The 25,585-nt window shown below is 46.6% G+C and overlaps 2 protein-coding genes and 1 long non-coding RNA gene across 3 annotated transcripts in view; 1 reads left to right on the top strand and 2 right to left on the bottom strand.

Annotated features, from left to right (window-relative positions):
• The first annotated feature begins 5,812 nt into the window (after positions 1–5,812).
• Positions 5,813–7,828, top strand: LOC115317802. Its single transcript, XR_005717660.2, has 3 exons — positions 5,813–5,944; positions 6,008–6,214; positions 7,661–7,828. It is a non-coding gene; the product is annotated as an uncharacterized LOC115317802 (long non-coding RNA).
• Positions 7,829–11,174: 3,346 nt separating this feature from the next.
• Positions 11,175–21,240, bottom strand: LOC120848293. Its single transcript, XM_040220264.3, has 9 exons — positions 20,619–21,240; positions 20,335–20,539; positions 18,733–19,033; positions 17,645–18,014; positions 17,359–17,532; positions 15,540–15,726; positions 14,640–14,882; positions 13,208–13,379; positions 11,175–11,397 (listed from the first exon to the last, which is right to left on the bottom strand). Exons 1-9 carry the CDS (start codon positions 20,976–20,978, stop codon positions 11,175–11,177), a joined length of 2,235 nt encoding a protein of 744 aa, XP_040076198.2. The 5' UTR covers positions 20,979–21,240.
• A 1,809-nt stretch (positions 21,241–23,049) lies between these two features.
• The window catches only part of LOC115319715, a 59,060-nt gene continuing 56,524 nt past the window's right edge, over positions 23,050–25,585 (bottom strand). The window contains exon 14 of the mRNA XM_040220238.1: positions 23,050–23,310. Within this exon, the coding sequence (XP_040076172.1) occupies positions 23,050–23,310 (261 nt within the window). The remainder of the gene's footprint in view (positions 23,311–25,585) is intronic.

Below are 25,585 nucleotides of genomic sequence, written 5' to 3'. Positions count from 1 at the left end.
AAAACTCTCAAATCCGCAAGAAGGTTTTTGCACTGCTGCTAAGCTCTAACGACACTTGACTAATGCAGTTGCCCATTGATTTCATTCTTATTGTTTCCTTTACAACCCTTTTGATGTCGTTTACTTCCCTGTGTATTATTTCTGTTTCGGACCAGCGTGGTATACAATTATTACATTCTTGAACATGTTTCGCTATTTCCGAATCAGTCGCGTTGTTTTTGACATTTCTTTTGTGTTCACTCAATCTATCATTTATACACCTCGACGTTTGACCCGCATACTTAAAACCACATTCCAGGGGGATTTCGTATACCACTCCATTATCACGCGGAATAGACTTTTCTTGATGCATTTTTGTGCATTCCCTTACACCCTTGTGGAAGGGCGTGAGCTTCCGTGTGATAATGGAGTGGTATACGAAATCCCCCTGGAATGTGGTTTTAAGTATGTGGGTCAAACGTCGAGGTGTATAAATGATAGATTGACTGAACACAAAAGAAATGTCAAAAACAACGCGACTGATTCGGAAATAGCGAAACATGTTCAAGAATGTAATAATTGTATACCACGCTGGTCCGAAACAGAAATAATACACAGGGAAGTAAATGACATCAAAAGGGTTGTAAAGGAAACAATAAGGATGAAATCAATGGGCAACTGCATTAGTGAAGTGTCGTTACAGCTTAGCAGCAGTGCAAAAACCTTCTTGCGGATTTGAGAGTTTTGTTAAGTGGTTGTTGATTGTGAAAGTGTGTAAGTGGTTGCTCCTTTGTGTCTTCGGTTTGGATCAGGTGGATTGGTATCTTTTCTTGCCGGGTTGTTTTGGGATTGTGGGCCGGGGAGGAGAGGAGGAGGGTGAGCTATGTACGCGAAGGTCGATTGTCTTCCAGGAGAGTGGAGCTAGGTTGTGTTGGTGAGGGGGGGGGGGGGCTTTGTAGGATTGTCAAGGTCGTTTGATTATTGTGGTGGAAAGAGATGAGTTCTTTGCTATCTTTTAGCTTTTTAGGTCGCGAAGGTTCTGTGATGAAGATTGTGGAGTGTACATAAGAGGGTGACCGAATAAACTTGTCTTTAGCTGTGTTAGAGACGTATCCTCGACTGTTCCTTTTTTCTTCTACTTTGAAACTTCCTCTTTTCCTGCCTCAGTCTCAGGCTAACATCAGAATGGTTAATTTCCACCAGCTCGCCTGCGCACTCACTACAATATCAATGCAGTAAATATTAGTAGCAAGTCTGATTTAGCGAAACAGCGCGAGCTCCCTGGCTTCCGCAGTGCTTTGGTTGCGCGTGCCTGCGCGTCCACATTTGTGTTAGCAAGGGCGGGAAGCTCGCGCTGAAGACGGAGCTTCCAGTCTCAGCTTAAAGGCCGGTTGTCGCATACTTCCCACACAACTTTAAGTCCGGTTCTCACATACATCACAGACCATGCTGTTGCAACAGCGAAGCGCTGTTGCAGCGCTGTTCACGAGGCATTAGCTACTTATCGTCTGCCATGGGCACCAGTTTTGACGGTGCAATACAAAGCTGGTGAACGCTCCCGTCAGCGCGGGCTTAGCGCAATTCGTGTGTTGAGAGCCACTCACTCACCAAAGCACCGAAGTATAGCGGATCGGCCTAAACGCGCTGCTTTGGATCTACTGCATGAGTGGGCTTGTAACGGCGGAAGGCGCTACCGCGCTACTCGCCCAATTAGAGAACGACAAGCAGCAGTAAAAGACGGGAATAATAGGCAGTTTTATGATACTCTTCAAACGTATGATTTCGGAAATATTATATTTACAAAAATATAATTAAAACGGCGGTTATCGCACAGAGCTTTGCATGAGTCAACAAAGCAGAGGCGGAGGAGCCAGAGAACTTCAAGCGAAAGCGGCGGTGGTGTCTTCTACTAACATCCCCACAAAGAGTAACCTCTCCGACCAGCATCTGGACTCACTAACCCCTCTCTAGTTCACTGTATCGGCGTCCTACACCGTCAGCAGCCCATACATTAAAGACTAATTCATGCTTTACGGGTGCGTCGGCACACCTTAGCCCGTGGCGGAGGGGTACCGCGTCGGGCTGCGGAATTAAAGGTCGCCGGTCGACGCTTTTTAAGAGACATAAAAAAAAAATTGTGTATGCATTGTTTTGTATATTTATGATATCTATGGCGGTGGTGGTGGTAAAGCTTTAATTGAGTCTACAACGCCTGCGACGCTCTTTCGCTAACTACCGCCCTGGTCCAAAAGGGTTCTGGTGCAACTCGGTGCTAAATAATGTGGGTTTTTCTACCTTTCGTGTCGCCGGTTTTAGTACCTTTTGTGGCTCGACGTGCTTTCTCTCAAGAATTTTGAAAGGTCGACTGAGCGATAAAACATATAAGGTTTTCCTCTTAATAGAAAAAAATCACTTCAACCCATTGGCCACGCGGCTGCGGCTCATCATATATCATACGCGAGATTCAACGACAGCTTTTTTTTTTTCGCAACATAGCCTCAAATCACCTATTTTGTAGCGTGCAAATTCGCGGAGCCTCCTCGACTTTGAGCTGCTTATTCAGCGAGGCGGTGGCGCATTCCCCCAACTATTTAACCTTCGAGCGAAGTAAATCAAAGCAATGGCCGCGCGGTCTGTTTGGAAGCCGAAGTTAATTGCCGCCGCGACCGTCCGATGCGCACTACAACGGTCGCGGGGCTGCGGGGTGCGGTGTCGATGAAACATAAAGTGTCGACGAAAAGTCTGCTGACTTTTCGTTGGTAATGAAAGGCGTAGATGAAGCATATGCGAAACGATGGACCCTACCGTAAGTACGGGTTTCCACGGTGCGTATGATTGATTGCAGACGAACGCACATTTGCCGGTGAATCGGGGGCTCAGTGTGTGGAGAGAAATCTCGTGATATGTTAGTTGTGTCAGCACCTCGCGAGCCCTCGACTCATCACATACTGGCAAATATGTCGCGACCTATTAAACGCTCTTACGGCGCCGTCAAAATACCGTGAGCAACAATTAATCAAGCACTTTTGATAAAGATCGTGTGCAAAGAAAGTCCCGACGGCTGGTCAACAAGACGCTTTTGATGAATCCGAAGTGAAACATAAAACTTTTGACGGACCATTCGACCACCTCTGATGGCCCATCAAGAATGTCCAACAGACAACTGGCGCCGTCAGAAACTTCTGAAGGACCATCTAAACGCCTCTGATGGTCTATCAGACTTTTTTGTTGGTTTATCAGACTTTATTAATGGTCCATCAGGAAGCCTGATGGGCAATCAAAGAAGTCTGAGGGTCCATCAGGACAGTCGGAAGGTCCGTCAGGATTAGGCTGATGGTCAATCAGGAAAGCCTCATGGTCTTTTCGATCGGGAGGTTTACTACAAGAGATTATACTTCGTATCAGCTTAGGTCTGAGCGCGGCCGATGTTATGAGCCGAAGGGCCAATCAAACAGCGAAAGAAGCACAATGTCATGGCATGCTTTCTGTAGTTAATAAGATCAGCCGGTTTTCCTCGTCTTTCTGTGCACTGCTCCTCCGCCGATAATCAAACGCAAAGAGTACGTCATGACGTTGCGCTTTTCACGCTGTTTGATTGGCCCTTCGGATCATAACATCGGCCGCGCTCGGACCAAAGCTGAAACGAAGTATAAAAGATAAATGTTTCTTTTCTCCTAATTATCTAATGGGTGTCATAACATCAATTCGAGTGCCTACATACATCTTCCTGGAAGAGGGCACCAGAACTAACTATAAGTATAGAGGTGACCCGTACAATTTAAATCATCATGTTCTTAAAGGGGTACGGAAATGAAATTCCAACGCTCATTTTTTAGCTTTAATGGGTTGCATGTGGCAGCATAACCTCAAATATACCAGTTTTTCGTTGAAAGGCACAAGAAAACTAATTTTAAAGCTAATTAGACGTTATTTAAATGTGCACATGGTGGATGCATGTGGAGCCTATCTGGGAGGTAATCTAGCAACGTTGGGGAACTTGCTACGTAGTCATGACGTAGACAGCTCCATCGGAGCAGCGCCGCTCTTTGGAATTCAAAATTTTCCTACAAAGCTTTCCTCAACTCTCAAATCGCGCATTGTACCAAACCCTCGCTTGTGTATCCGGATACATCCATTGTCCTCCTAGAAGATGAGCTCGTCGCTCAAAATTTTGACAAAAGTTGCTTTTCCCACACCGCCCACCCCTAAGCTGACAGCGCTGTGGAAGCTACGTGCTTTTTGGGTCAGAAACACGCTCGTCACCCACGGGTACTTCGAACGGCTCGGCTGTAACGCGTTGACGCTATTGACTCCACCATAACGCTTACAATGCCACCAACGGCAAGGCTCATAACCACGCCAGGCTTGCTACGTCCGGAATGCGGGGAAGCTTCTTTCTCTGTTTTTCTTTGCTCCAGATATCCCATGACCCATCGCGCTCTCCGTTCGCTTCTCTTCGAGCGCTTGCTCGAGCACGTGGACCGTTTGGAACGAAAAATACAGCCAGTCGTTCAAAATACAAACGTGCGTTTATCATTTACGGTTTGTGTGCGGTTGCATGTGCAGTTGCATTTTGATATTGTATAATTTTGACTTCTGTTGGCTGTCGGGACCCACCCACAAGCACCCTCGTGCTTTTGCGGGCCCGTACGTATCTGTATGTTTTCGTTCAGAAATAAATAAATAATAATAAATAAATAATAATATTATCCGTCGTGCTTGACTCATTTGCGAACGAAATTTGAATACTTCAATTTTTGTTTCTGTACCCCTTTAAAGGGCCAATGAAACAAATTTTGGGCTTCAGTAAATCAATTTATATTAGAATTTTACTAATAGCATATCGCTCAGTGGGCCAAAAGAAAAAGGTAGAAAGTCGAAAGCCCGACTTTCGGGACGTAAATTTTGAAAACACAGCGGACTATTTCGTACTTCCTTCCCTTCGTAAGCTCTCTGCCTTCTCACTGTGATACATCCGCGGACCCCGCAGCGCGTCACCGGGCACCCGCAGCGCGTCATCGGTACCAAACGCACGTCTCACGGCACCGGACCTCACTTAGTCCCTTCACCCCCAAGCTGACATTGTGGTGGAAGCTACGCGCTCGCCGGACCAATCAGCCGCCTCCCTGTCATCACCTGACCTCATTTTCTGCGCGTCGGTATGCGCGAGAGATCGTGATCCCGTGGCAAACGTGTGGCTGGCCCAACGAGCGCGTAGCTTCCACCGCACTGTCAGCTTCGGCGTGAACGGGGTGGTGAAATCAACTTTTGTCTGAAATTTTGAGCGACGGGATAATCTTCTAGGGGGACAATGGCTGTGTCCGGCTATACAAACGAGATTCCGAGCAAGAAGGACTCCCCCTTTCCGTCTTCTTGAACTGTTTGGTAGAATGCGCGATTTATGAGTTGAGGAGGAAAGCTAAACAGGAAAAAGTTAGAAAAGCGTTTCATGACTTCTTTAAAGGAGCTGTGCAACAATTTCAGGGCTTTGCTTAAATAATTGTGGAAGTTGCTGCCTGACACTTCTGAAGTGAACTACAGAAAACAGATTTTGCCTGGATACCGTAGTTTTTATTTAAAAAAATGAAAAAGATCCAGGTTTTTGCCGCCTCTCAACTCGTACATCGTCTTCCGGGTCACGTGCGCAGTGACGTCGCTTGGGTAGGCGCGGGGTTCCGGGAAATTCCTCTCTCTAACGCCGTCAGTGAGCGGCGAGAACTCATCCGCTCACGACCACGTGACCGCGTCACCGCATGCTTGCGATCAACATGGCCACCGGCTCCTGGAGAGGCGAACTCAACGAGGTCGAGCTCCAGACGCTGGAGTACAGCGAGTCACTGGGGCTCGTTCCGTACGCGGGGACGCCGTCGAAATGTCTGAGTGAAGAGGACGCGCGGGCGGTGCTCGACGGAAGCCCCAGCCCGACTCCGGACCCAGATTCGTGGCGGCTGACCACGACGGCATGGTAATAATTGCACATGCTGTTTGCAGGTAGCTTTCGTCTGACACTGGCTTATTCTGATCTCAGGTGCTCGTGCAAGAGGTGCGGCATCATGCCGACGCCTAAAGAGTGCATCTGCTGCAGGGAGTGTCCCCCCGCGGTCGCGACTCGCCCGGGAGGGTGCATCACGGAGCACAACAACTTCGCACCGATCTGCCTCCAGCCCGGCGTGCTCGAAGTCGCGTTCTGGGCTCTGCAGGAGGCAGGTCGTCACCCGGCGCCGCGAGAACAGAAGTGCGTAGTTTGTTTGAAATTTCCTTGTAGGAAAGTGTTGCTCATTTGATAGACATGCTTCCTGCGCTCAGGGATTGCAGAACGCGACCCCGCTAGCACGTACTGCATACGCCAGCGCAGGTTTTCCCTTATAACCAAGAGAAAGTTATCTCTGGGAAACCTTCTCCTAAAATTTTGTTCGGTGATTTTATAAGTTCGACTAGAATGTAATAAAACGCCAGTGTGATGCACACGGCAAGTCTTTCGCGCACAGTACCGACCCCACTCCCGTCTGCAAATATGCATGCAATGACCATGCAGACGAGCTGTCCCCTGCTGTGTGAAGCTTTGCATAGTTAGGATGCTCACTGGAGTGGAACAAAATGCTTGTGGCCTACTCTGTGCAGACCTTTCTGGGATCCTTCGGAATGTGCTGGCCAAGTAAAGAAGCTCGAGTACTCAGTGGTCACGGAGCCTCTCCTTAGTCCAGCTTATACTTCCAGACCTCACTTCATACTAATCCCAAGCGAAAAGGAAGCAACGGAAGCGAGCGCAAAACTTTGGGCCTGCTAAGCACGCGTTCGTGAAGGCAAATCGTTGTCGAAGACAGCGCACTCGTGCCTGTAACATCAATTTCAGTCATACAAAAAGAAGAAAAAAAAAAAGGAATAGTTTATCAAGGTCTAATTTTTTGGGTTTTCCCTTTGTGAAAAAAGAAAAGGTATGCCTTATTTTTTATAATGCAGGAGTTTTTAAACATGTGACAGTCTGGGGCTGACAAAACATTTTGGGTGGCGCACACGCACGTCACCATGCAGATATTCCCATGGAAGAACACAACACCACGTTTAGGAGACTGCATCACAACTCTCTGAAGTTGCCCAGTTTATTTGAGCACAAGGTCTTGTGTAATAGGACAAAAGGCGGGTGTGCTCTGCATGAAGTGGCCCTATTACCCGCTTATATTGTTCAGCCAGAAATCGCAAAGTACAGACAATCAGTAAAACAAAACATTCAAGCTCGACACATGATGCTGTTTTTTATTACATGCGGTCAAGTCTCCTATGTGCACAAGTAACATGGTCAGGCATTCATTGCATCTTATTGCACCGTCCAGCTTTTGAAAACATCACATCTCTGTAGTCCTGCGTTTCACTTAATTAGATACTCCAAAGTAAATCTTGATGTATTTTCATTTGTCACATGCACCTCAATTCCATAAACCTGCCCTATACTCGGAGTCCCAACTTGTGTGCAGTGTAGGCACAGGCACGAGCGCGTGGCTTCCAAACACACCCTCCGCGTGCAAGTGCTTGTGCACACAAAACACTGTGGAAAGCTGTGCCTGCACTGCACACAACTTGAAACTGAGTATAGTATCATCGAGATGTGTAGTGTGTCTTGGCTGGCACTTCAAACATTTGTATCGGTGGTAATTGACCAGCTTTGTCCTTATAAATTTTCCAGGCTTCGTTTTGCGGCCTATCACCAATTCGTGCGGTGGATGTGGCGGAGGCTGGGACGTCGCAATCGACGTGTTCTACCGGCCTGCGTGGTCAAGAGGATCCACGATGAATTCCCTTCGGAAACGTATACGGGGTTTCATGATGTAGAATAAAAATGTTGTAAACGCCACATTGTTTCACTAAAGTTTTTTCAAGCATACTACTTTATGCACCCAGACAACAAAACATTTCGACTGATTAAAACAAACATACAACTTCAAGCACTGATGCTGGTTTTCCCGCAGCTTACAAAGCATTGCAATCAATTTTGCACTGTTCATGTAGTCATTCTACATTCAGTACTTCCTACAGCTTACGAAGCATTGCTGTTTATTTTGCACTATTCATGTACAATGTGCTGCAATACGAAGGACCCACTGGGAGAGCGTGACCGAGGCGGTGGCTGGCGGGGGCACTGCGGGCAATTTCATTCTGCTTCAAGGAGAGGATGCTCACTCGGGGCTCAGCACAAACTGATAAGCACATCGCACTTTAGCCGAGGCTTGACTCGAGTGAGCGTCCTCCCCTATCAGTTTGACACAAGACTTATTATGTGAAAAGGGGGCAGACGGGATGTAAACCAAACGTATCAACTAAACACACACAAAACAAGGCTGCAAGGCAAGGTCCCAAAAACATAGTGCATTTGCAGGTACTCAGATTGTGCTACATATGAAGTGGTACTCGCAGCTTGCAATCAGTGTAAAAGGTGATGTACGCTAGACAATAATGTGCCAACATCGGACACCCTGTTTCGTGTCCTTGATTTGACATGCACTAATGCAAGGAAGACGACTCCCCCCCCATGAATGCTCTTGAGGACCCTTGGGGGTTTGTGTGAGAACTGCTGTATCCGAGTGTTGGTGTGCCCTGCATATGGGCACGCTGACTGGCTGTCCCAATACTGTAAAACCCTTTACTTTTGCAAGCCCTTAATTTGGTGAATTTCGCGAATTGAAGGATTAGTGAAATTTAGGAGCATGCGAAAGAAAACACTGGCCTCTAGAGGCCCTCAATTCTCACTTTTGGAATTCACAAAATTCGGGGGTATGTTCCTTTGCCTGAATTGCAAAAAAGTGGGGACTGTGAAAATAAAGCCAGACCAAGCTCATACTTCGTTCCCTCTCCTTCAACCTGGTAGGCACAAACCAGGCCATGCCTCTTTGGTCTACTGTACTGTAATGAACAGTTCAATAGTGCAGTATCCTAGGAGATTCTAACACATCCATGGACACATGATCCGAGATAGCTATGAATGTGTAATAAACATGTTTTGTTCCGAATCATAACCGGACGAAATTCATCCCTCCTAAACGCAGACAACGCTACAAATGGCCAAGAAAATGTGCAAGAACAGCATAAGGATCGCCCTGCAATGAAGTGGAATGGACCCCAACGCATCCAACAAATGACACCTGCCTAGCAAGATGGACTAAGGCGTGCTCCCCCCCATTCCCCTCCTTTGACGCTCGTGTCACTGATACCAATAATGTCGGCACTGAGTGGTCAATGTGGGTAAAACGGTTCGAGGACTTTGTGGTCGCCTGTGGAATCAAAATGATGCCAGGAACACCGCCTTTCAGTTGCACTATATCGGAGAAGACCTCTACGACACTTGCTGCATGCTACCAGAACCTCCAGTGACTGCGCCTGTCTCAACCGCAGCAAAGTTCTGCAGCGACACAACTGCTCTATACACAGCTACACGCAGGAAGCTCGACGCTTACTCCTACCCCAGGTAACTACGAGCTTCGAAGTTTACCGCTTTCAGCAGACGAAGCAGGTGGGAAGCGAGTCACTCAACCTGCTTTACGCTTGACTGCGGCAGCTTGCGAGGCACTGTGTGTTCGTTGGCCTGGACACCGAGATTAAAAACCAGATCCTCATCACGACAAAGTCCTCAAGGCTGCGCCGCTATACCATACAACACGACCTCGACGTACAAGGAATACTCAAGCAAGGCCGGCTATTCGAAGAGGCGAAGCACAACGTCAGCATCATAAAACAAAACTCTAGCAGCCCGACGAAAACAAAAGAAAGGTGCTCGCAGTGAACACCAAGCCATCACCACCTCATCTGTCAAAGAACTGGGAAGTGTGCAACATGTTACCAGTACTTCCTAACCCTGGTGACAAAGGCTACACCGAGATCGAGGCACAACAAACAGATGCAGCGAGGAAAAGATACGACAAGGCATATGTCAACAAGTGACATTACGCACAAACGTACAACTTCATTTCAAGTCAACTCGCGCTCTGCAGAGAACAGCAGCACAACAAATCCACTCCATTTTATGACCCCAGGTCTTTCACTGTTATCTCATTCCGAGGATCCTGCATCAAGGCATCTCGAAACGGAAAAGTCGTCAGGCAAAATGCCAGCTTCCTCAAATACACAGTGCGAGCGACCAGAGCCCCACTCCAGCTCATGTTACAACAGCCCCAACTGCAACAAGAACTCAACCAGCAAGTGGAGTGCGCTGGTATTGTGCTTGCAAAGCAAACCATTACTCCGTTGCGTTGGGCGCCTTCTTTCCAAAACGGCTGATTCTGGCAGCAACCAGATCCTCCTTTGGTGGTCTGTCGCAGCTCCGGTTCAGGTTTGGCAGACGCGGCGTCCTCGCATCAAGCTTGAAGACCTCCCTCAGAGGTCCGATGTCCTTGCAGATTGCCACGGCCCAAGCCACGAGCTTTCCGACGTAATCTGAAAAATTAATTTATCATATTTTTTGATAGCTTTAGTTTATATCAAAACATTTTACTTCCAGTTATTTCAGTTTCGGTGCAAAGTCGGTAGCACCGTGATACAACATATGCGCCTTCATAAATTTCTGCTCAGAATTGTATACTCTACACATCTATATCACATAAAACAGGTGTCAGCTCGCATTTAGATTTATACCCGCTGTCCCGGAAAGAAAAGTTTGCACGGGTGAAACCTTCTTCCTCCTCAGCTGCCTATTTTCCACCTTGCGTGGGTGATTATGGCCCTCATGTGAAATTAAAAAGAGGGTGCCTCTCATTAAATTAGAAGGTGCTGATGCCATGGAGTAGATGACATACTATCTTTTTGACATATAAATCCAATGCCGTGGGGCAGAGGACACATCTTGATGCATGAAGCCAATGCCGTGAGCAACAGCAGTTTATCTGAGCACTTAACTTATGGGCAGATACTGTCCTGGTCTACAGGGTGTCTGATGTCAAATTCTGTGACTTTTCCAGATTTTTACCTATTTCGATAAAATACTCGGACTGTTTCGGCAACATTCAGCATGGCTATGCTGATGTGATACCGTCGCGCCCTCTTCTGCGCCACTGTGACACTTTCATTGGTCATTTCCCTTGATTTAGTCAACTTTTTGATGATTTCCTTGATAATTCCCAGACTTTTCCTGATGACTGAAATCTTCTGAGAATTCCAGGTTCTCCCGGTTGGTACACACCCTGTGACTAATCAGTCATCAGCTGTAGTCACTACTTAAATTGATCTCCTAATAGTACAGGAATAGCAATTAAAAAGACCACAGAGTAGAATTCTTTCAGAATACCATATGTGACTTTTGTCTTTTGGGGGCAGACGGTGTGATGCCCTTTCCTGGCCTTGGGCGATCTCACTGCCCACTGCCTTTCACCCGCCTTAGTAGTGGCCTGCTCCCTTTCGCTGTTCTCATTCCAGTGTAGCGCTGCTACACGGGTCCTGAACAAATAGAGAATGCAGACAAACAAAATGTGGTGCAGCTCCCACAAACAGTATGTGCTTTGAAATGCCGCCCGGTATGTTTTGATGAAACTTCTGCATTCTTAGGTCTTCCTTAGCAGTGGAGATAGCAGTCATGTCATTTGGGTCTGTGCTGGAACCTGCACACTGCCACGAATCCAACGAAGGAACGATAAACAAACAGGGTGAATGATAGATTTAATGGGGGTGAACCTGTGCCCAAAGGCAAAGAAACAAATTAGAATAATGGAACGTCGCAGGCACCGATATCGGCATGAGAGCAGGGTTGAGCACTGGTGATGAATGGCTCCATACTGTCCCGCCAACTCTTCTTTCATGTTACACTGGTTTCTTGAACATCCGAACGAACACGATCGGGCATAGAACTTTCTAAGTCGGAACTTACCACTAATTATGCAATCATTCTAGAACCTTTCTGTAAAGTAGCAAAATAAAAGCACCCATGGTTCCGGGTATTGAATCTCGGCCACCAGCGTGAGAGCCCAGTGCACTGCCCAGTAGGTCAACCAGGCTATACGTGCAGCTACATAGAGTTGATATTTAGCAACTCCGCTCTATCTACTGAGAAACAACGGTGATTCTGACGGAGCAGGATGTTAAAAAAAAGAATTAGGCCACCATGTTACACCCTCACACTGAGACTCTCGTCTTTCTGAAGAATTCCGAAACACTGAAAGAACTTAAAGGGCAACTCCGCTTCATTTTTGGTTTTGAAAAAAACAATGCAGTCCTCTTCAGTATCGCCTAGGAAGACCACACGTGAAATGTTACGACGCAGTTCTGTCTAAATGTTTCTTAAACGGTCCGGCAAACTTTGCAACTCGCCAAGTTGCCGAAATCGGCTGACTTGAGCGGGCGAATTCAAACGCAACCAACAGCGCAGTCAAGGCTACGGCATGGGCAGAGCCAACATTGAGCTAAATGTCATTATCATGGCCCCCTTTAGCTTGTTTTCACTTATCCGGGCGAGCGTAGTGCATGACGTCAGCAACGTTGCCTCTCGGCGCTTAGCGGTGTCCACGTGATTGGTGTAACGCGCCTGCGCAGCGCGTTTCTTGGGAGCCGTCCGGCCGCCCGCCGTGGTCCCGCCGTCTTCCGTGTCACAACCGCCATCATCGCCTCACCGATTGTGATTATTGTCTCTCGGAGTTTCATCCATACTACGGACACCACATAAGCCATAAGTCTGCACACCACATGTGCAGACTTATGCCGCAGTTGTGCAGACGTCGTTGAATGCCGTAGACACCAAAACGTGGCAAAGAGTGAGGTGCAGACGACACTCGCACCAGCCACACGCCCGACCCAATCCTGCCCGTCGTTGGGCCGAGGATCACGTGACATCTCATACCACGTGATGGTACGAGATGGTACCAACACTTGGCGGCCCGAGGCCAATGTTGCCGGGCGGAGCCAAAGTTTCGGTTTCGATTTCCGCTCGTGTTTAAAATTAGGTTTGAAAATATATATCCCATTTTTTGCGAAGCAAACGACGTAGTGTGTTTTACTAGGTCTTTTTAATTTGAAATTACTCATTATCCCGAAATCTTCGAAATTGAGTGGAGTTGCCTTTTAAAAGGGTTTCTTATTATTCTAAAAAAATAAATAACAGTGGACGAATGCCGAAAATGACAACATATCCTAAAACGGAAAGCAGTGAGCTGAAATGCACATCACAAATATATCACCTGCTTTCCGGTTAGCTATGTGGGTAGTCACCAACACCTCCTTTCTCTAACATTTCTCTATGTGTTCTGTGAGTACATACCTGGCGAGCATGCCTTTTGTGCGAAAGGCAGCCCACTTGGGTGCAAAGCGGTTGAGCACACTATGGAAAGATTCCAATCCATAGGTTTGTGTGTCAGGGGAAAGCTGGCGCAGGTCCTTGAGTAGGGACTTGCTGGACACGACGTCCACAAACCTGGCATGGGCAGGTGTGTCTAAAACAAACAGAAAGCAAGATTAAGGCTTGCAGCACGAAATTTTACCTGAGTAACATTTAGTCCATTTACATTGGAACAATAAACACGATTTTGAAGTTTTATTTGACGGTTATAATATGTTCCGGGCACATCCCTAACAATGTTGGTAAGTTTTAGGTGGAACTGATCCTTGTGTCAATTTAGAAATTCCATCAAACTTTGCACTAGGAGCAATGACAGCGACATCCCGAAGAGCAGGAGAAGCAGTTGGTAGGTGTGGGAGAAGACAAAAGAAGCGGCTCCTGTCCGCGCGCCAAGAGCAGAGACGTCGCACCCGACGTCTCTGCTTTGCTACCACTCGCCGCAAAAGTCATGCTTGACAGCCACTAAATGCTACCGAAACCGATTAATTCGGTGTTGACGTCACTTCTGATTTCGGAGGACCAGAAAATGAAATTGAGGATAGCTAGTTTCGGTTTCGCCAGTTTATTTGCAGGCATGAAATATGCGTCGCCGAATTCTATAAAACGTTGAGGAGCGTGTTCAGCCTCCAAGGAGTTCAAACACACTATTTTCTAAACCTTTTTTTTTTTAATTGTGTTTATGGTCCCTTAAACATTACTGCATTTCATTTAAGTCTATATTTCTTTCATTTATACACTTTACTCATTCCAACTCAGTCTTTTCTTTAAATGGTTGGATAGTTACAAGTAAGGGTGCAGTCCCGGAAATCATACATTCAAGTCTATGTAAAATAGGTGCGGTAATTCAAAGTCTACAGTCAAACCTAGTTAATTCAAAGGCTTGTTTTGCATGCAAATATGCTGACTACGCCTAAAACACTACCATGGCTATTTGGCAACAAAGCTGTTGGCAGTTGAAGGTGTTTCGTATAACGGATATCTAGATGTCGACACATTTCATAACCTCTGGTCAATATTTTGAGAGTGAAACTGTGAATGGGGTCAGACATAAAAACTATCGCATTGCTTGTAGTTTCAAGCTGCCGAGTGCTGAAAAATGAGAAAGCTGCATTGCCTGTTGTGAAGTACTCCTTCAACAAACCGAACACTGATGACGTTTGCAGATACATTTGCGATATGCATAGTGTTTACTAAACTGCCAACAGTGGAGGACAAAAAAAAGTATTGTTTGAGTGCTTGCTCATAACTCGAAGGACATTTCATTAGAAGAATTTCATTTTTCCTGTCTGCTCCAAATCACCGAAAGTCAACTTGCTAAGTAGAACCTTTAGAGACATGTGAAACGTCTACTGACCTGGCACCAGCCATTCACCATCTTCGATGGGCTCATGAAGGCACTTGGTGTACATCCCGGGGTGGTCTGCATGGACGTCGACCACGTGCCTTGTCATGCTCGACCAGGCACCCACCAGCAGGTCAGGGTTGCCCCGGCTCGCCGTCGCACACCAGTACATGTGGTTGACCGCCGGCTGTGCCCACCCAACCAGCGAGCCACAGTCATGGCTCTTGCTGGCTGCGTTAAGGCTCTTCTTGACACCTGCAGTTCGACCAGTGTGCAGAATTAGCACTTGTCTAGTTTTTCGAACAGCTCATCTGCAAGAAAATATTCAACACAGGAAAAGGAAGCATCTCACTTGCAAAACATATTCACGCCTTTTTTCACTGCTGCCTTTATGTCAGCTGGTAATGCAAACTGCCCATCATATTTTAATAAACTAAAGAAACAAGTGATGTGCATGCGAAAAGCACAAGAGAAAACATCATGCTGCTAGAATCATAGTTTTAAGTCTGTTTATAGTTCATTTAATTGACATAATTTAGACACTACAAAGAGAAATGAATCATAGTCGAGATTGTGTAGGTGAAACCAACAGGCATAGACGGTTTATCCCAATTACAAAGCCACATCAGCTTCTCTTCAAAAGAGAGTCACAACACAAGGGTTGACTACCAACATATAAAAAGGCAGAAAGAAGTAGCACTGCTAGGCAACACGGCTTGCAGACATGCCAAGGGCATTTTGTCATCTACCTTTCTCAGGTTTTAAACATTGCCAACTGTCAACAGGTGCCCATTTATTACCAAGTGATAGTGCAGACGCTGGAGTCACCAGAACTTTGCTTCTGCCATGTCGGCAGTCAGTGTAGGTTGTCTGTTTATGTACGGTAATAGGACCATGAGAAATGCCATTTACTCTTTGACACATGCCAGACGTCGAAGAAGTGGAGGACAGCCGGCTCTTTCTCCCTCATGTGCTTGGCGATTGAGCGGTGCCTGTCCGTGGCCAGGGACCGCACTGTCAGCTCCTTCTCCCTTGCAAAGGCCAGGGACCTGATCAGGCCTTCCTTCTCCATACTTCCACTGTTGGGAACCGCCTCACACTGTAATCAGAGGATAGTAGAACAAGTTATTTCCAGTTGCTCTAATCAGTACATCGTCCACTGCATGTATTGACATATCCTGCAGCATTACCGATTCAGCACCGGACGCCAGATAGAAATTTTGGTTTCAGAGCTTGGGATCAATCTGACCATTGCTGTATTGGTAATGCTGTCACGAACAGAAGCAGTGGATGTTAGTAAAACTGAAAAGCTGCTTTTTATAAGGCGAATCTGTGCCTCCAAAATGAAAATATTGTGCACCCTGCAACGGTGGCAATGGGCCTCGGCCGGACGACTGACTGTAGGCAGGCGCTATAAGTCACTTTTATAAACACGCTACCGTCTACCACATTCCTACTACACCCGTTTTCACGTGAAGAACACTAGTAAAAAAAAATCCGGCTTCTCGCTGAGCATCATTAACTTCCCCCTTTATGTAGGAGAATTTGTGGGTGAATTGTAGGTTAGATATATGTTATCTTATTAAGCCGTACACACTCCAAAAGCCAAAAGCATTGCTTTTTCCTCCGACAACTAAATCTCATAAGAACTACTTTGCGCTGCATATGAACAATGTGCAAAACTTGTTTTTTTCTTGAGGTGAAAACGGGTATAGATAGTTCAAGAAGAACAGATGTGCCAACAGACTAAAACAAGAACTTTCGAGATTGTTCTGGGTCCTCCCAGTACCCTAAATAAAATAAGAATTAAAAATGTGTCCGCTGCTGGGAATTGAACCCCACGCTACGGTGTCCAAACCATATAGGCAAACCGCCCGGCTATGCCTCAAAAGCTGCGAACGCATCAATACTATACAGTGTGGGCCCACTGAATCTGACCTCTAAACAGACCACAAAATTCAATGTATTGCACTGAGATTTAGTACTGGCAGGTGGTGTTTGCCTACTTGGAGGTGCTGCCAATGAATGGTGCAACCTGAGACACGAGGATGCAGCACCTTGCGACGCCACATCCCATACCAGAAATGGGGCTAAAACACCGCAGCTTGAATAAATTACAGACACATACTGCACTAAAGGACACATCAGAAGCTTTCAGAAGATTGTCTGTTATCTAGGCACACCCTCGATGCTTCTGACATCTGTAGGTAGCACATCCAAGTAGGCAAGCACAGTCTGCTAACACTGTCACCATAGAATGCATATAACACTGACAAACAGATTCTTGCAACCTGTTTAGAAAGGCCAATTCATCGGGCCAATGCTATACATGTCTGGAACAAGAGCTTTGTGAACTCTGTGGGTCAAGTACTTCTGTGACATTTCGTAGAGACACATGGTGGGTGAAAGGGCAAGAAATGTTTGAAGCAGAAAAGGTCTACCGAAGATTGCGGGTGACCATAATACAAGAAACGAAATTTAATCTTTTTCAAAAAAACCCGAAGTATAAAGAAATAAAAGCTGCCTGCTTGTGTTTTTCAGAATCACTCCAAGTTGCCGAAAGCCACGACGACCTGGCTTTGGTCACAACAGTGCCAAATGACATTGCCAAACACAAAAAGTGCCAAAAGCATTAGGTTTAGTTAGAAGCTTTGCTGTGCAACTGAGTGTATTAATTCTGTTTCACAAAATTACATGTTATTGTAATGAGGACGATGGATCCCTTCCTTACCTCTCCTACCTGAACCTGTTCTAAGTGAACGATCTTGTTCACGTGGGGTGCATGAAGAGAGTACGTCAGATATTTTGCGCTGTAGCCTGGGGAGTCGCACCTCCCGTCACCAGCAAGGTCAAGGGGTTGGTCACGGAGCTCTCCCAACAGCTTCTCCTGCTCCTCCTCCCACACCTGTGGGAGATAAAAGTAAAATGCTTGGTACTTTAGCAAGCAGTGTGGTCAAACACTGCATTGGGATACAAAAGCATGTCAGATAATGCTCATAAGATAGCATCATAATCACCTGTTCAACAGCTGGGATCAAAATTGCCCGCTGGTAGTTTGTGTATGTCTTCATTGAGATCACCACGATGTTCATTAGGCGGAGCAGGCGCAGCGTGATGGTTGGGGAGGCCCCCGTGAACAGGACGAAGCTGGTGATGAGGAGGTTCCCCAGAGGCCTGCCGTTGATGTAGGGCTGACTGTCCCAACGGTTCTTATGCCCAGCGGGGCAAGAGGTGTGCACCGTCAGGAGCGTGCCAATCGTGCTCAGTAACACACTGCAGGGGCTGTAGCACGTCTGGCAGACCGCAAACAACTGCCGCAGGCTGCTCTCAAACACGAGGAACTTTCGTTCTTTGTAGTCTGGCTCTCCGGACACAGTGGTGGCACTCCTGGAAAAGTTGTGAGTGCTTACTGATCAACAGTCACTTCTGTGCTTGGCTTACAAAAACTAAAGGAGCAATGCTGCCTTGTTCATTTTCTGAACCGTTCACTAATACAATTTCAGAAACATTCGGTCCAAGATGAACCCTACTTATAACAAACTTCCAAAAAGAATTTGCAAAATGGTTTAGTCAAGTTTATTTATTTGTTATTTATGGTCCCTTAAAATTCAGATTGATATTTACATAAAATAAGTTGGGATCACAATTTGATGTTGTCTTTTCGTATATTTGTTAGCATGTGAAACCATTGCAAAGCACTGGCAACTACCCCTACCTGTTCTTGAAAAGAAAAAAAAAATTCTGTGCTGTGAAACATACGACCCGAAAGGTTTGCAATCAATAGCAAAGCCACCACAGTCGTGTGGAACACTTCTCGTTCTTCTTGCTATGGCCTGCTCTTGATCCGTTGTATTGGTAAATTAAGCAGCAGTACAAGCTGGAACAAGGGTACTCAGGCAGGAGGCAATAATGCCATGCTAGGAGCACTAGGTCCCTTACTGCTGCATTGTGGTGTTTGGTTCTGTGACTCGGCATGCAAGGGGCAGCCTAAGCGGCATTTTGATCAATTCAGCTAGCACAAGACATGTGCCAGCACATATTGGTGCCAGCTGTAAATGTTCATTCATATTTAGCCTGCCTCATCCCAAGAGGAAACCATTCTTACTCGACAAAGCCTCCTTTGGTGGGTGGCTCCCACAGAGGGTCATCGTCGCAGTCGTCGCCGTCGTCGTCGTCCTCTTCTTCCTCCTCCTCCTCGTCCGAATCACTGAGGACAGGGCTCATTGCACATGCTGGGCCCGGTCTTCGCGGTGGCACTGCAGAGGTAGTGGTGGTGGAGGCGAAGGCTGCGGCAGTGGTTGTGCTGTTGCTGCCGGCAGTGGTGCTGCTACTGTCGGGTGTCTCCAAGTCCTCGGTCTGTACCCAGTGGGCGGTGATACCTTTGGCGTAGGCATTCCACTGCGTGCCTGAAGGGCAAAAAGAGGTTTACTTATCCGACTCTTCATCCTGTTTGACTAGTACAAGCCTCCACAAAATGGCATTCTAGCAGTAACATTTTTTTCTTAACATTTAGAAAGTGGAGACACATAAGGGACGTCCCTTATGTGTCTCCACTTCCTAAATGTTTTGAAAAACACCAACACGCTCGAATAGTAAAAATTTTTTGGTTATTCCACATTGAAATAAACGACAACCTAGACCTGGAGAGTGAAATACAATGGAAAGTCAAAGAAGGTGAAGGCCAACCAGGGCTGTGCATGCACACTGACTTTCGTGTTAGCTTTCAAGGTAACATGTGCCTTCCGCAATGCCGCCTGGATACAGGGCCCAGACCCCGGCCCCCTGCATCGGCTGCAGTTAGGCGGTGTGTGGTGTGGGCCTGGTGAGAGTATTGCGCCGGTGCTCGGCTGAAAGTGTCTCAGTCGCGCTGGCATGGCATTTGGGCTCGGCTGGAAAAAATATTCTGTTTTCCCGTCCCGAATGGTGCTGGGGGCTCCGGCACTGGGACTTTGTATCTAGGCGGTGTTACCTGCCTCTCCTTTGTTTCGTTATTTGTTTTAATTTGCATTCTATTGCTTCGGCTGGCTGGCTAGCAAACGCTGATAAGTAAGGGCTCCAGCCTATCTGTCTAGCTTTGCAGGTCACCTAGTGTACCGCTACCTTTGCTAGAGATTATTATTATTATCTAGTTACCTACAACAAGCAGCAGCACGTTTATAGGGTTTACCTGGCCTAACGACAAGAAGGAATAAGACTACATCCCTCATGTCCCAGTTAAATTAAGAAATAGTACAGTACTAAATTTGCGTAGAATTTATGCTGTTGCTGGTGTACCATCAAGTGTGTTCATATGTGTCATCTGAGGGCACTTTATGTGCTCGTTCGAAATTTGTCCACAAGTTCTGGGGGCAGTAGATGTCATGGCGTGGGCTAGTGTTACATTCTGGAATGCATTACCCCTTCCTCTTTTTTTCTTCCCGTAAACACATGAAAGGTGGAGTTTTGGACGCAATGTTCGACACTTTCCACAGCAAGAAGGAATTCAAAATCGTTTGAGCTCGAAGCAAAATGAAACCGCATAGAAAAACAAAAACACCATGCAAACGCGAAAAAAAAAAAAAAAAAAAGCACATTCGCGCAGTATTGTCAATATTCGCGTGGAGTGCCGTCGGAAGGCACTTGGCAGAGCAATGAAGACCCTTCCTACAGTTTCTCCTGCAATATGACGTCAAGCACGCGAATACAGGCGGCTTTTTTTGATGCGTACCGGTAGATCGCTTTCCCAGCCATCGGTCTGTGCCCACAGAACTGTCCTTCGTGCCAGGCGGCCTCGGAGTCTGTGCGGGTCCCGGATTTTCATGCAGGTCGGCCTGGACCGCTGTGTCGCGTGTCGCCGGTCGGTGACGACAATGACAGCTGTGCTCGCGAGGTGTGGTCCTCTCGAAGCAATCCACCTCCACCGGCTCATCGTTCTGCAAAAGCAAAAATGTTCGTAAACCTGTGCTCGAAAGGTTCACGACCGTGTGCCGCTCGCGAACGTGCGACACTTACCTCAGTTCTTCGGCGCTTCGACGTTGGCACGGCTGGGTCCTTGGCAGGGGAGAGGCGCTTCGCAGTGGGGGGCAGTCGGAGCGAAGGAATAGCATCTGGCTTCAGGTAGACGTTCTTCATCGTCTGCCCGGCATCGCGAAGAACACTTGGCAGGCGACGGTAGTCGCGGTCGCTGTCGAAGTGTTCGGAGCACACGCGCACGTCTGCCTGTCCAGGGTCCCTTCTACCAATCCTTCCACACCACTCACTTCTGAGACGTTCTTCGCGTGGTAAACGATGGAACTGGAGCTTTTTAGCACGGACAAGAGGGCTTTGTGCAGTCCGGTTAGGACACAGGAGAACGGAGCACCCGGTCGGCATTGCCGAGCGGCGACGTTCGAAGTCGAGATCGACACGGCGGAAAACCAAACCAAAGCGCTCGTTCGGCTCCTCGTGCTAGCCGCTGATGCTGCTCGAGCTGTCGGTTTTATTGACCTCGGGTAGATGGCGCCACTAAAAATTTCTGTAATTGATACTACGTTTTTCAAGCATTTATGTTGTTGGGACGGCAATATTTATGGAAAAGATACCCTTTATTGAGCAGGTATTTGCAGAACTTTATATCTTTTATACAGGTACCCAAGTGACGTCACGCGCGTGTTTCCCATGGCGGCCGCTCGCGGCTGCAGGTCTGGGAATATTCTAATTTTTACCTCGCGATTACGCGGCGAAATCGCAACATTTCGATGAAAGGGGGTGTGTTTTCTGTCATTTGTGACAAGGTGAACAATATCAAAAGCAGAAGATGCCAATTCTTTCAACGTTAAAATCGTTGCACAGCTCCTTTAAGAACGACCGAGTAGTGGAAATGCTCGAATGACCACTTTTGGTGAAGTTCATAATACAGAATAGATCGAAATTCGATTTTCACGAATATACTAAAAGAGGTGCCAGTTCGTTTTAGATAGTTTAAGTGGGATGATTTTGTAAACGTACATATTTATAATAAAAAAAACACTAAAATAATACCTGTCAGTCCTTGGAGGTTCCACGTTGGAAAGCGGCAATACCCATAGGGAGTTCTATGTGATATAGGCATGTATATCGCTTGTTTGATCCCGAATTTCTTCTGTGATCTAATACCTTTCTACAAAAGTGCAACTTTTTATGCCATTATTTGACAGCGACGAATGTTTTAAAATTTATGATACCCTTTCTACGATTGTTTTATTAATAATTCATTCATTCATTTCACACTTAAAGGCCTCGTTCAGGGGAATTACACGAGGAAGAGAAAGTTCAAAGTTATAATAAAAATTAGCAACCAAACAAACAGGTGGTTCTCAGCTAACAGTGCTGCACATGTAGCTCGTTATTGGGCAGGAGCTCTGACCTGTTTGTTTCCTCATACCTTGGTGTTTACTCAACACAAGGACTGTGCACATGCCCCCAGGCCTTATGGACATGTCCATGTCATCTTCTACAATAAAGCGCGGGGCACAGTGTAATGTAAAAAATACTAACGATCGACGAAGTGAGGTTAAGTACCGGATCTATCCCGAAAGCAGCCGTCAGAGAGTGCGAGCTTGACCCACTTCGGCTTTTGTGCTGCACTGGGCACCGTGCACGCTGCATTGTTCATGCAGGCCGGAGTGGTAACAAAAGAGCCCTCCTCCCCGTCGCCGGAGAACGCGAACTCCAGCCGAACGCTGACGCTGCGTTCGGTTATGTCGGCCGAGCGCTGAGCTTTAGAGCTCCCCATCGGTGGAGTTCTAAAATTAACCGCTTGGGGCGTCACGGTTTGTCCTCCTCCCCAATAACTATACAGAGTATGGAGTGAAAACGCACAGGTAATTTCAGTTCATAAATGTTAATTCTCTAATGAAACCGAGCATACAAATAGAGAGGTTTATTGTATGTCTGAACATGATTATATAATAATAACAGGAACAGTATGCCTAAAATTTATCTTTAGCACGTTTCTCTACTCCGTATAACCTTACTGTTTGCCGCAACGAACATTACGAGCAATATCTGCCAACCCAGCAATCTGCGTGTACCACGTGACCTCTCACAGAGCGTCGATCTACGTATTCGGAAGGTCACATGACCCACTCCGCGCTATGGATTGCCGCCGGTGCCTCATAGCGACCGTTGTGGTACATGGCAAAGTGAAACGGAGTATAGTGCTGAAGTATTAGGGCGTTTCAGCAGATCCTTCCGGTAACTCCAATTACCAAGCGCCCTTGCGCATGCATCCTATCGTTCTCGGGTATCGTTATCGGAGATCAAAATCAACCAAGTAAAACAGACTATATAGTTACTAGACTGGCGCTCCAGCTATCACTTTATTTCTTGCATTTTCGCGGTCATAGTTCAGGCAGGTGAATTTGACAATCTCCGTGTGAGTCCTTGAGCGGGGTGGCTCTGTCTGAGATTCGGCGCAGTTAAATTAGTGTGGGAGCGTAGCCCTGGCCGTCTCCACGAGCGAATCCGTCACCTTGCCCTGTACTGAGTCCATCCTCGAGTGATGGGTTCTCTTCGAGTCGGGGATTGTTTTGTCTTGTCCCATGTTATGCCGATACGACCACCAAGGTCTCCGTGTCCTCCGTGTCGTGGTGGTTGTCGTTGACCGGGTTGTATAACGTGTAGGCGGCGCTGGCCTGGATGACTGGTACATCGTCTTCTTAACGCATCGGTGTTGGACGCAGTGCTGGAACATCAAAACATGTTGTAGTTTTGAAATCTTAACTCGAGTGACTTAATTTCGACCTGCTTCGCTCTCGCCTGGATTCTCGCTTCCGTTAAACTCCACACAGGAGGGTTAAACTATTTAGGTTGGTGACTGACGTGACGCAAGTCATATTGAAGCGTGGGAATGAGATCACCATTTGTTACCGGCACCCACCGAGTCGCCTAAGGAAAGGTACAAAGGACACCGTCGTCTTTCCTGAAGCGGAAGGCGAGAGAGCCGCATCGCTATACTCCGATTCACTTTAATGCCGACCGCAGCCGATGCTACATTTCAATGTAACCAATAAAGAAGCGACAAACTGAATTTGAATATTTCGTGGGCTTTCATTTTAGACTGATTAAAAGAAGCGCGCAAACCATGTCATGTAGCAAACACCTTAATTTTTGTGTTTATCAATGTGTTCTGCAATTATCCCATTCACATCTCGACCCATAAAACTCATTCACACCTCGACCCATAAAAAAATAATTAAAAAATTTAGCAAATTAGTATTACCAATTTAAATGACTGGGCACAGTGAAAAACCGCACCTTTGTAAGGTGCTTGATAACATACAGTTGCAATATTAATTGAAAAGTATTGTGTTGGTGAATTAGATACGAATAAATGAAAGCATGAAAACATAGAGGACGGGGCGGAAACAGAACTCCTCTTTCCATCCCCGTCTTCTGTGCTTTTATTATTTCGTGTATTCGCAATATACGGTTCATTTCCCTTTCTGAGCGCTTGTTTTTTTTTTTTTTTGTTTTTTTTTTTATTTGGTGTAAGTTACCTGGGACACCCTGTATTTATATCTTATACCATGGTCCAAATAAAAAAAAGTATTGCATCAGACCCATTTTTATAAATAAGTATGTTTTCCTCCAGCTGATGTGTTTACTGCGCGTGTACAGGAACCGTTTCAGGAGGTGTGAGGCGATGGGAATGTCCAGGTCCACTTCCGCTATTGTAGCTCTCAAATTACTCTGACCTTTTCAAGCGCTAACCCCTCTCGTCACATATATCTTACAAAGAAAGTCTGCGCTTGTACTCCAATGGTACTTAAAAAATAACCTAAAATCCTGTCATTCCCCGCAAGCAGTGACAAAGTAATAAAGGGGCCCTGGAATCCTATCTATGCGTCTACCTTTTTTTTTAATTGGTTTCCACTTCTCTTGTGGTTCGGGCAAGTCAGGGCACAGAGACAATGACTAAATATCAGTTCGTCATATTTTAACCGGACGACGCGGAAACCTCCTCCTTCTTCGGGGGCGGTCTGCTGTGTATAACGCGCGCGGCATGTGACGAAATCGTGACGTTGTTGGTCCTGGTCAGCCGAGGAGGGAAAGCTGCCTCGTTCCCGGGCAGCTCTCTCTCCTCGGCCTCACCTCCTTTCTCCGTCTTCCCCTCCCTCCCCTCATTCCTCGGTCACCGCGGTCCACGGAGGAGGGAAAGTGGGGACAGAGGACCAAGGATGTCACAAAGGAGGTTATTTTTTGCTTGTTTTTGTAATTTTAATATGCCTGTAACTTTTAAAATAAAGTGAAATTCGAAAAAAAGAAAAAGTTCACTAAGTTACTACGTTCAATGCACTCAGTATCGGTGCAAGTTAAAAACCAATGAAAGGTCGTTACAGGGCCTCTTGAACGCTGTCTAGGGCTTTCAAAGCGCCACACGCCAAAATCTGCACGTACGTGATCATTTCGAGAAATACCCAGCCGCAGCCGACGCTACGAGGTAATGAGCTCTTTGTTTATGATTAGTTCAGCGATGATAGAACACTCACATGGACATAACGAACTATGTGTTGGTAAGTTCTTGACGTTGTCTGACTGGATCCATCAGCTCGCAGCCTCGGCTCCGCCTGGACTTAACAGGGCACTAAACTACTTTCTGTGATAGTCTATTTATCTATTTATGGTCATTACTTAATCTATGGGATCTAAGCATCCTAACAAAATCAAAGATTAAATTCATGAGCGGCTGATTTCTCTATTAAAATTGGCATCAAAGATAAATTATGTGAGATCCTGGTCGCGACATAATTACTACACAAGCACATAACATTCTCTAAGCAAAAAGAGGTACGGTTACAGAACAAGGATGGACGGCTTGACAGTGCAACGTCCATGAATGCGAGCGCTCCCAAACATGACCCGCCGTGCTCCGCAGAGTGGCGCGGTCTACTGTGTATTTGCTGGACGGCGACTCCATACAACTTAATACATAACAGATTACCTCGGAATAATCGCAG

Source organism: Ixodes scapularis, unplaced genomic scaffold, assembly GCF_016920785.2.
Source record: "Ixodes scapularis isolate PalLabHiFi unplaced genomic scaffold, ASM1692078v2 PGA_scaffold4__175_contigs__length_147842914, whole genome shotgun sequence".
Taxonomy (NCBI): domain Eukaryota; kingdom Metazoa; phylum Arthropoda; class Arachnida; order Ixodida; family Ixodidae; genus Ixodes; species Ixodes scapularis.
The sequence above is the reverse complement of the archived record's forward strand: the minus strand, read 5'-3'. Positions and strand labels throughout refer to the sequence as shown.